The 11,624-nt window shown below is 37.6% G+C and overlaps 1 protein-coding gene across 1 annotated transcript in view; it reads right to left on the bottom strand.

The window, feature by feature from the left end:
* Positions 1 to 2,078: 2,078 nt before the first annotated feature.
* The window catches only part of Cog7 (conserved oligomeric Golgi complex subunit 7), a 31,550-nt gene continuing 22,004 nt past the window's right edge, over positions 2,079 to 11,624 (bottom strand). Inside the window, exons 12-16 of the mRNA XM_069330664.1 lie at positions 10,544 to 10,714; positions 9,580 to 9,782; positions 6,703 to 6,812; positions 3,913 to 4,061; positions 2,079 to 2,938 (exon numbers count right to left, since the gene is read on the bottom strand). Of these exons, the coding sequence (XP_069186765.1) occupies positions 2,766 to 2,938; positions 3,913 to 4,061; positions 6,703 to 6,812; positions 9,580 to 9,782; positions 10,544 to 10,714 (806 nt within the window). The 3' untranslated portion in view covers positions 2,079 to 2,765. The remainder of the gene's footprint in view (positions 2,939 to 3,912; positions 4,062 to 6,702; positions 6,813 to 9,579; positions 9,783 to 10,543; positions 10,715 to 11,624) is intronic.

The raw sequence follows: 11,624 nt of genomic DNA, 5'->3' as shown, positions 1-11,624 counted from the left end.
TGGAGCACAACTTCATCCTCCAGCACTACCTTGATGAGGGGGGGGTGTAGCAGTGACATCTACATTGCGTCACTGGACCTCATGAATGTGTTCGGATCCGTGCCAACTGAGCTGATTGACGCCTCCCTCCGCCGGATGGGTGCAGGGCAAGCCTTCATAGACGTCATTCAAAGCATCACAAGGAACAACTCGACATGATTCCTGACAGCTAGTGGTGAAACAAACGAGATTCCTGTCAACTATGGAGTCCGCCAAGGCTGCCCTATCAGTGGGCTATTGTTTAACATTGCTATCGAACCAATCCTGCAGACAGCCATCGTCACTGGCCTCGACACCGACCCCGACTTTAAACACCCCTGCCTGGCCTACACAGATATCACACTGCTGGCCAGGACTGAAGCAGGCCTGCAACAACGCCTCGATGTCACCACGGTGACCTGTGGGGACCTGAGACTGGCGCTAAACCCAAGAAAATTCTCCTCAATGCTTATGTCTGGGAGGTAGCCGAGGGGTATGAGAAATACAATATTCAAAATCGGAGACACAAAAATCAGAAGCCGTGGGAACGGCGAAGAGACGACGTTCCTTAGCAGGCCAGTAGGATTCCACCTACTGCCAAACTCAACTGCTATAGAAGAATTCAAGAAGCTAGGAGAGACCATATTGACCAGCAAGTTGGCACCCTGGCAACGGATTGATGCATTAAAATCCTTTGTATTCCCCACGACAGTGTTCGCCATGCGAACCTGGCAGCTGAGGAAGGGAGATTGGCAGCAGCTTGACCACTATCTATGACAAATCATCAAGTCAACTCTCTACCTCCCGAGATGCGCCATGAACGATTACCTATATGGCAGTGCAGCAGCAGGCTCTTGTGGTATCCCCCTTGCAGCATAGGACTCGGACGTGTTCATGATCGATTCGGCCTTTAAACTCCTTACCACGCCGGACCAAGATACACGAAACATCGCGAGAGCAGACTGGGCTAAGGTGGTGACAAAGAGGCTATGAGAGGAAGCTACATTAATGAATGTGTGCCAGTACCTGTCCAAGGAAGCCATGACTCAGAGGCCGACCGGCCATGAAACGGTCTGGTCAAGAGCCAGGAATGCGTCTGCACGACTAAACACGAAATGGTCAGCTGACGGTGAGGAACTCGCACTAACGTGCAGGGAGAGGACAATGACATGAAAAGAAAGGAGACTCGTGGCACGAAACATCAGTTTACTTTTGTGTATACTTCAGACCTTTTTTTTCTTCTTCTTATTCTTCTCACTCATTGGGTAAATGAGCAGGCCCACAAGTCAGACCATGAAGGAAGGACAGGATCTGTAGCCTCGGCTACATTGGGCCCAGACCTGGCTTCATCTCTGAATACCCCTACTGATGCTTTCCATTCCCCTCCCACTTCTGTGGCTGGGCTGAGCCCCAAACCCCCTGTGGTGACTACCATGACCCCCATTAGTGATTTCATCTTCCATTGTGACAACTGTGCCGTTTACCCCCTGCTTCATGGAAGTTCCTGATGCCATCACCACGCTCGCTTGTTTGGTTCCTGCTACCACTTCTATGTTCCAGGATTCATTCAACCCTGCTTTGTGGCATAAGTTCTTTGATTTTTGTTGTATTCCCCACGACATCATGGCAGGTATAATAAGCATACCTGCCTTGATGATCACATCCATAAGCACTTGGTTGATTCTGTAGATTCCCAAGTTACTTTTAACCCTACCTGGACTGGCACCTGTAGTTGCAGCCCCTTCCTAGGAAGCAGCTGCCCCACCTAGCTACTTTGTCCTGCATTGTTGAGACCCCCAGTTTGGGCAGTCAAAAATACCCTGTTGAATGCCAGCTTTGGCACTGTTGTTCTCTCACACTCGCAGTGCTTGAATGGCGTGCGCGAGCTTCACACAATCCGTGTGCGAAGCTCCCGCCTCTGGGAGCTTCACACACGGGCAATCAGCCTGTGACGTTCCCTTCTCCATGTCCCCACAGCCAAAGTAAGTGGAATTTCTTAGTTTTTTTTTACATGTACGTGTCCAGGGAAGGGAATTTATCAATTTACAAAAGCTAAAAAAAAAATTTGCAAACACTTTATTTTATGCGCACAGGGGAAATGTCACAATAAACTCGCCACATCACAGTGGTTAGAGAGTTCCCATTATCAAACTGCAGTTTGTTTTATGATGTTTATTGCTAGAAATTTAAGAATATTGAGTTTTGCTAATAAATCCCTATTATTGCCAAGATTTTACATCTCTGGCAATTACCATACCTAATATGGTAACCATACCTAGTATGGTTACGGTAAACCTTGTTATTTGATAGTCAATTATTATAATTTGGAGCATGTAGCAGGCCATGACTAAAGATAGTTCGTATAAGGGCAGATGTCTAAAGTGGTTCATATAGGATCAATGATCATCAGGAGGGTTCAGTAACACCTACCAGTATTTGAATGTAGTTACTGTGTTCAGTGAATGATAAAATGGCTTCAATGGTTTAATACTGATTGATGGCTAGAGTGAGATGGAGAGAAAAGACTTAATTTTTAAAACTTGCAATGTTTAGCAGTGCTGATTTTTTCTTCTCTTTTAAATGGCTGTGGATGGTTAAAACCATTTAAGTGACATGGTGGTGTATGCCAAAAAAATCATCAGCAGATTCAGTGCCATTTGACAGATTATGCCTATGACAGGACACCACGAAGGAAGCTCATCCAGTAATTAAACAAACACATACACTTCTATACATTACGAAGGTGTTCATGAGTTTACAGGGATATTTCTCATCTGTCTTACAGCAGCAATCAGTCTTGGGTTGTTTCCAGGAGCAATCTTCCAGTACTGATCAGTTGGAGCTTTCAAGAGGGTGTTGAGCTTATCAAGAGGCTCACAAGTGCTCACTCCAAGGTCCTCCATGATGTTACAAATATAATCTGGAATTTAAAAAATCTATTAAAACATTCCTTCTCAACATCCACCAATCTTTAATATTACTGTACTGTTTTCTTCTACTCATTTTAGTTTTGTATTCACCACATTCAATAAAGAGCATATAAACTGTAATACAATGAATTCCTTTGCTTAGGTAATGCTAGGTTAAGGACCCTTCCAGTCCATCCTGTCTTTGCTATCGTTTGTACATTTTGGCCACAATTAATATGTTGTGCTCAAATATATTTGTGTCACTAATATGTGCACCATATTACATTCTTAGAACAATAAAACATACCATTTTTGCTGTTATTACACTACACACACACACACACTATAACTACAGTAGTGGTTTGCAATGATACATAAAAATGAAGATAAACAGTTCTGGTAGGTGTAATAAACTCTTAGCTAGTGCTCAGGGTTCAGCTAAGTCAAGCATATTATGCATGAATTTGTAACTTCACACAATGAACATACATTTTCTTTGAATTTTTAATGCTCTTGGCTGTCAATGTCATTTACATCAACGTGTAGAACATGAGTATGAACAAATATATTTGTCACTAATATGCACACAATATTATGTTCTTTGAATAATAAACCATACTATTCTTGCTGTTATTACACATTATATATACATTATAACTACTGTATCTACATTTTTATGCACAATTATGAACAACTAAGCAGTTCTGGTGGGTGGGTAATCTTGTATTCCAAACAGTGTAATGCCACATACTAGTATGTTGCCAATGACAGCTGACAAAGCAAAAGACCTCCCGATATGCTATGCACAACACTACTATTATCATCGGATTCATAGCCACTAAATCCTGAATGTGAATGATTTTCCACAAGATCGTTTTCTAAAGGAACCAGAGTACCAGTTACCTGATATCTATGTATTTTGTAACTCCTCCATTACAATACTGTGCTACAGTGATTTGGATAAGACTTTGGAAATACACTTTACCAATATCTGTAGTAAGCTGAGTGATCATCGATGTACTTATATCTGGAATCTTCAAGATTGCATCAGTGTAGAGCTTACAAGTATTCTGACCAACACTGTTGATGAGGAAGTCTGCAGCACTAATTTCACTTTCACTCACTACTCGTCCACTGTAATTTAGACAAAAGCAACATTAGTCAATAAAACTTTACAAGAAATGCATACAGTATGCTCAATCCCTCTGTCTGGTTTCGATCACGATTGAAAATATAATTGTTATCATATTTAGTCACGCCTCCCAACAATGGCAAATAATTTTATGTACAAAATACATAAAACTTTACTATATACTTCACATAAAAACTAAATATTGTAAGGTACAGTATTAATATAAATTATTTAATGTTTCTCTATATACAATCTTGAAATTATGTTTTGTTGAGTATGGCATTGAGAGAGAAGTTGTTGGGTGGTAAGATGTTGAAAACATTGCCCTTCATTAGCTCATCTTCATATGGATGTGATAGGCATTTGTGAAGCAATAACACTCCAATTTGCTGTTCTGTGGCAAGCCATTACAGTACTCTTAAGGATCCATAGAATTACCCAAAATTTCTTGGAACTTTATAAATGAAGAAATTAAACAATCTTACTATAATGTTGATACTGAACATAGAATATGAATAAATAATTTTAATATAAAATACGTTCATTTTGTAGTGAAATAACAAAGGCAGATGCCAGAGGAAGTAAATATGAGCTCATCTGACTTTTTTGCATCATCTGCCATCTATATGTTATTGTTAAAAAATTACTTACTTTGCAGTAAATGTATTATTTAATGTTGATGGACAGGACCAAAGACCCAAAGTTCAATCCTGCAACTAGACAAGTATTCTTACCCTTATCCCTACCTTTCTTGGATCATCACTCGCCTAATTGTGCTTCCAAAGGTTGAATGAAAATTAAAAAAAGAATCTGCTCTTTAGGCAACCTCTCAACCAAAGTTTTTAGTGGGATTTTGTTAATGTGTTTTAATATATTTTGTACTCTGCAGAATGGTGTCCAATTCTTCAAAAGTATATTCATGGTTTTATTTAAAGATTCGTATTAAACATGGTGAAAATGTAAATATTTTCCTAAGCCACTCCAAGACTGGATAGCTATGCAAAATAGTGATGTACGCATTTTATTTTCAATAATCACTGCTGGCGAGTTCCACATAACGGAAAATTACATACAGTGTATCCATAGAACGAGTTGTGCCATATTTACCATTATAAGTATTGAGTGTTTCTAATTCAGTGTCATTGCTTACAAATCCTGAAATCACAAGTGATGCTATATCTTAGGCTCTAACATCTAAACAAAAACATTAAGTATAGTATCCGTATAAAATGCTAGCTCACTACTAAGCAAAGAGATTAGAGATGTACCCAAAATGGAGAAAACCACCACCAGAAAGCATAAATGCAACATAAGCAACTGTTTGAAAGAAATAAAATGCCCAAAAATTAAGAAGGAAAATCTTTTGCCAGCTGGCCATTTTGGGTCTACTAGCTTTGGGACTGGGCTCTCATCTCAGTTGTGGGTATCTGCTGGGTGCTTTTTCTGGGCAAGTTTCCAGTTTATCAGGATGTGGCATTTTTTTCCTTCTCTGTCCAAGCATGACCCTCGACACTGATCTGCCCTTTGGCCCACCCTTTTGTCGCCGCTTGCTCTCATGGCTCAGGCCTGCCACCCATCTTTTCTTTTCAGGTTGGGTCTATCTCAGAATAGCCAGCTTCCTTTACTAAGGCTGCACAGTGAGACAACATTGGGGGAGCTATTAACCCTTAAACTGCTCCTGTCATTCTCAAATGACTGACCTTTGGTGCTCCTGTCATTTATGAATGATTTAATGTGCCTCTTAATATTCAAAGTTCAAAATGTTCTATGTGGTTGCCATTCGACCCTAGAGACTTCTCTGGTAATCATTTACCATATTGGAAAAAAAATCTGAAAGCTTTGGCTACCTTCCTGGGCATTATTACAAAAAAATTGTACAGGAATACATTTGTGACAAGAACTATCTAGGTGGTGGTTTTGTTGCAGTAACGATTGTCTGTATTGTCATTGTCAGGGAAAAATTCTAAGCAAATGCTCATTTGCTTTCTGGCTGGATTTTCTTACTGTAGTGAACTCTAATTACACTGCTCTCCTTTCCCTCTGAGAGGGTCCAGATTCTGGTCTTGGTCTGTGGTAGGTGTTCATGGGTCACCCAAGTCCTGGTTTATTTCTGAAGATTTGGTTGTTTCCATGCAGTAGCATTTGGCAGGGTACCAAGTGTCTACCAGACGGAGGCATTTGATTATAGTCAATACTGGATTTTTACAATCAAATTCCCTTATGAAATATCTTTGGAACCGGTCCGTATTAATAATTTATGAGGTATGGTTTCCACATCCATTTTCAGAAATCATGCCAGGATTTCACAAATAATGGAGGTTAACCCCATTAACCAGACATGATCTGGTTAATGGAGGTGAAGAATCATAAATTTCTGTTTGGACAATTAAAAAATCTGGGATCGAGATAATGGAGGTTTCACTGTACATTACTTACTATTCTTATTACATAAAAAATCCCTCTTTGATACCTACACTATTATCATTACAGGATTATATTTTGTCCAACAATCTGAGTGGCATGTGCTATGTACATGAATAAGAGATTCTTGTAACAATTACTCCTACAGCAGGCACATTAAAGTATAAGCCCAATAAATAAAGACAAGTGACAAAATAACAAAATCAATGACAAAATGCCCACCCTGCACTACAAGTAGTGTTAGCCTCCTGTAAGGCTCGGTTGAGTGCAGGACTGTGGTTGACAAGGAGTGGTTCAAGATGCTGAGGCAGTGTCATCAAGTACTGGCCTATCTGAAGAAAAATATACATATTATACATACATACATTATTACCCAATATTTTCCCTTTTGTGGGATGAGGAGGTATTGATCCAGAGTTAAAGGAAAGTAATACAGTATAGTAAAAGGTCATAGCATTTACAATACAATCTTTAACTAGCTTATAAACCAAGCACCACCACACACTGACAGTTATCCAAATCAGTATCCAAATGCTTCAGAAGACCAGATTGTTCAGTGCTGCTCCCGAGTTGTCATATTATATACAAATACATTCACTTCCACTTTACAATAAAATACAATAATAGTGGGAGTGAAATACATTCTCTATCATTGTCCAGCTTTATCCCTTTTCTATACTCAAATCCCATTTTCTTAAATACCATACAGTATATGCTTATCTTTCTGGTCTTCTTCTTCCATCCTCAAATTTACCTCCAAACACATTTTTCACCTGCATATCATCCATTTATTCATTTTATCATGCCCAAAATCTCCATATGCTCTCCTTAAGAGATTTTAATGCTTTACTCAAGCTACGCTCATCCTATGTACATGATTCAATTTCAAATACATTTAAAACTCTTACATAACTCGGCACCACTACAGTCCCCCTTTGTGCACACATCTGGTCATGTCCACTCCTATCTCATTTTCTTGACAAAAACTTTCATTACATCAGCTACTTCTCTTCCCAAACTGACCCTACTTTCAAGTTTTGATGCACACATTCCACTTTTCAGTAATCATCCCAGGGACAAACTGACTACTTCCAACAACTTCACAATTGGTAAATATTTCACACACAATTTCCTTCTCTCCATTAGCATAACTTTTACTTTTGTCCTTATTCAACAGTCTTCTCTCTCACAACAAAATAAAATTTTCAACTAGTCTATGTAAATTTCACTGCTAAAAATAAACTTCTGCATACTGTATATCAAATTTGACATGATCCATATTACCTATGTATATCACAACCCTAAAACACACACACAAACTCATAAATATCAAACCAGACACTCATTACCCCATAAACTTCAACATGTGCACTATTATCAACTCAGAAAAGTTACACATAATTCAAAACTGCCATCTCCATTCATGATTTTCACTCTTAAATATTCTTTATTATGGAAAGTGCTTATTCCAGGTCCAAAAGTTCCATGTTCATCCTAATTTTCTTACATGCCTTTCCTATATGCAGCCCATCCTCCTGTTTTGGTAGTACAGTACTTAGTAACTATGAGGACCATAGTACATATACTGACATACTACACAATTAGAAAGTAAAAATCTGTACTACTGAATTTGGACAAACTGGAAGAGATTTTCTATTTAAGTTGCAGACAAACTAACTAGCTTAACAATCCTAGGCCTAATATAGTATGTGTGTGCACTATACTAGGCCTAGGAATATTTATATTTATTTTTTAGCTTAAATTTTTATCAGACTAAAGTGAATACTACCAAATTCTACTACCTAATTGCTTAGTACATCAATGTTTATACTATGGTGCACATAGTTACAATAAGTACTATATAAACAGGAAGATGGGTTGATATATGCAGTCTCCAGGCAAATATCTGATATATAGACCCTCTTCCATCATAGCACCCACCACTTTCATCACTGATCAATTTCTTTGTATAGACCTATAATGTCAAACTTCGTCCACTACACTTGATAAACTAATGCCTGTAGTTCTTACACTCGCTCTATTCTCCATTATTTTTATACAGCCGTAAAAATCCCTACCATCTTCGACTGGTCAGTCCTACTTCCCTCCAACCTATCCCAGATCTTTGTCATATCCCTTCCAGGTGTTAAATTGTCATGGGGGCCGAGTCTTTTCTTCCCATAACTACCTTATCTGACTATTGTTTTTCAATCCTGTGGCACAGTATACCACTATTTCATGCCTTTTGGCAAATTCTCCATACTCACTTGTCCTTTTATTTCACTTAATTTATAACACTTAATTATTCCTGTACAGTATATACTTCAGCACCTGCAGCTTTCCCCACGTAACTCATTAGATAAATCAGCTGTGATACAATACAGTACATACTATAATTTTGCCATACCAACAAATTTAATATTGTTCACATTAGCTCCTCTACCCATTACACTTACAAAGTATCCTCTTCACCTACTTCTAATCTTCATTATTTAACATTTTCCCATGTCCATCTTTAACATTTCTATTTGTCCATCCAGCAGTCTCCCTGCTTTACTTTCTTACTTTGCAAAAGACCTAATTTTCCGAATAATTATTTTTTCTATATCTCCTTATTAACTCATTTTTTCTGTTTAGATAATTCTTGCCACCTGCTCATCCCACTAAGCAGATTCATTCATTCATTCTTGTACCAGTTTATATAACCAACTTCCTTGGCCTTCTTTGCCTAATATTTCCCAGTATACATCCCACGTGACACCAAGTTCACTTGTTCATAGACTTTCTCCAAAATAACCATCGACTCTTCTTTTGAACTCTGATCTACCATATCTATCACTCGACTTTTTGACTCATTCCATTACCTCCTGCTGTTGTAAAATCACCCTTTTCCCCAATCCTACATTGTACCATCATGTGATCATACATCCCCATTTTACTAGCTTTAAATTAGTTTTTAAGCATCAGGCAGTGTTTTTGATAATGTCATAAATTCAATTGTGAAAAACACACATTCACAATTTTTCAGATATTTTTAGCTGGATGAATATAACAAAAATGGCAATATTGGGAATTCATATATCGTTACTGTTTACATACTTGAGTGATATATTCTTGTGGTGAGAAAGAGAAGGAAAGGTGAGTAGAAGCTAACTGGCGAGAGTTCCAAGCAGGTAAATCAGGCAGAGCAATCAGCTGAGATGAAATTGGGTTCATGATGGTGTGAAGAGCAGCTTCCACTGTTTTCTGACACTGAGCCTGAGACTCTGTCATACTGTTCTCAAGGAGTCTGCCATCTTCATCTAAAATAAAAGATAGTTTCTTAATACAGTACTGTGTATGTTGAAATAACATTACGTCTCAAACACTGCTTTTCATAGTCTAAAACTTTGACAGTACTTCACTTTAAAAAAAAAAAAAATATGAGCTTCAAGCATTTGCAATTCTAAAAAACACACACAGATTGCAACATTTTTCCTATAGGATTAAGATTAAATCTATACAGTATACAGCAAGGTACTGCCGTAACCATAGCAACTTGTGCACAGCAGAACTAGTCCTTACACATGTCCAAGCAATTTTTAAATGGGTGAACCTAAAGTCAGACTCAAAACGATTTCACAGTAAATTTGCCTACAGTATCTCCAAATGAGTGCACCCCAAAACTTGCACATATTAAAGGCAGACTATATGAAATGAAGCCAAAATTTTACTTTCCTAACAAAATTCAGAGTCCCAAAACTAAGGATGAAGACAAAACATCTTAATGCAGTCCATGCCAATAAAATATACAAGTTTATAATGACTAAGAGGTGCATTTCTTTGTGTTAATACACAGTTTACTTTTATCCTGAACATTGTTATGCACTGAAGTATAGCATACTTAAATGTTAGGAATAAAATACTGTACAGTACATTCGAGTGTAACCTTAATGGCCTTAGCAGTTGATACGTCTTAATCCTTAAAACCTAAAATGTGGTATTCTTAATAAATTTATGCATGTTTGAGGATATTTCTGTAACAACTTTACTACATTATGCAACATAATACTGTAGTACTTACCAATCATCTTTACAATCAATTTTTTTAACTGCATCACTGCTTGGGAAGACAAGAGAAGATCTGGAGTAGCAGTGAACGGTGTGGAAGGTTCCCATGTAAATTTTGAAGCAGCATTGGTGAAGAGTGTTGCCAATGAATGCTCCATGCTATCTACTGCCATGACCAATTCCCCTAGCAAGACACATTCATATACTACAATTTAAAAAATTATTTCAAGTACAGTATAGAATTTATCTGGTCTGGTAAACAAAAAATTAATATCGTACAAGAAAAAAAATCTGGTTGAATTTTTTAGAAATTTAAATAAATATACAGGACCAAACAGCCCAGATCTATTTTGATTTTAAATTTATTACAGTACTGAAAAATGTAGTTTCAATAATTAGACATAACAACCAGAGTAGTTTCCCCAATTTAAATTTCCTTCAAGAAACAAGCAAATGTAACTTCTACATCGCATTACATTACATGATCTCATTGTTCTATTAACGAGCACGCAGTTGCCAGCAATCTGGCAAAATATTCTGGTCGGGGAGGATTGACTAGGCACCAATTCTTTACCTGTATGCCTCTATTCACCCAGCAGTGATTTGGGTACCTGGTTCTTAAACTTGACTGGTTGTATTCCAGGGAAATGAATGAGTAAGGCTTACTATCAGCTTTGGGATGGGAAAGTTCTCAGCCTGCTAATAGGAGCCAGCAGTCAACTGTTCCTGCACCCACTTGTGCATAATAATAATAATTATAATAATAATGAAAATAATTGATGATTAAAATACCTGTAGTGGGTATAGTAAAGAGGTACTGTATATCCGAGTGACTTTCATAGAACATACTGTAAGTATATTAGCAAGTAAAGAAAAGTATTGCCCATACTGTATTTGAAAGCATTTAATTTTATAAAAAAAAAATACAAACAAATATTTTGGTGGAATAAATTAAAATTGTCAGAATTTGTATGATTAGGTATAGAAATTAATCTTTTGTATTCTTGTAAGGCTCATCTTACCTACTATGGTGTACACGAATGTACATTCATGTACAGTTTCATAAAACATTAAAATTAAATTGAAACAGAAGC

This window comes from Procambarus clarkii, chromosome 24 (assembly GCF_040958095.1).
Source record: "Procambarus clarkii isolate CNS0578487 chromosome 24, FALCON_Pclarkii_2.0, whole genome shotgun sequence".
NCBI classification, from domain to species: domain Eukaryota; kingdom Metazoa; phylum Arthropoda; class Malacostraca; order Decapoda; family Cambaridae; genus Procambarus; species Procambarus clarkii.
This window is presented reverse-complemented; position numbering and strand designations above follow the sequence as displayed.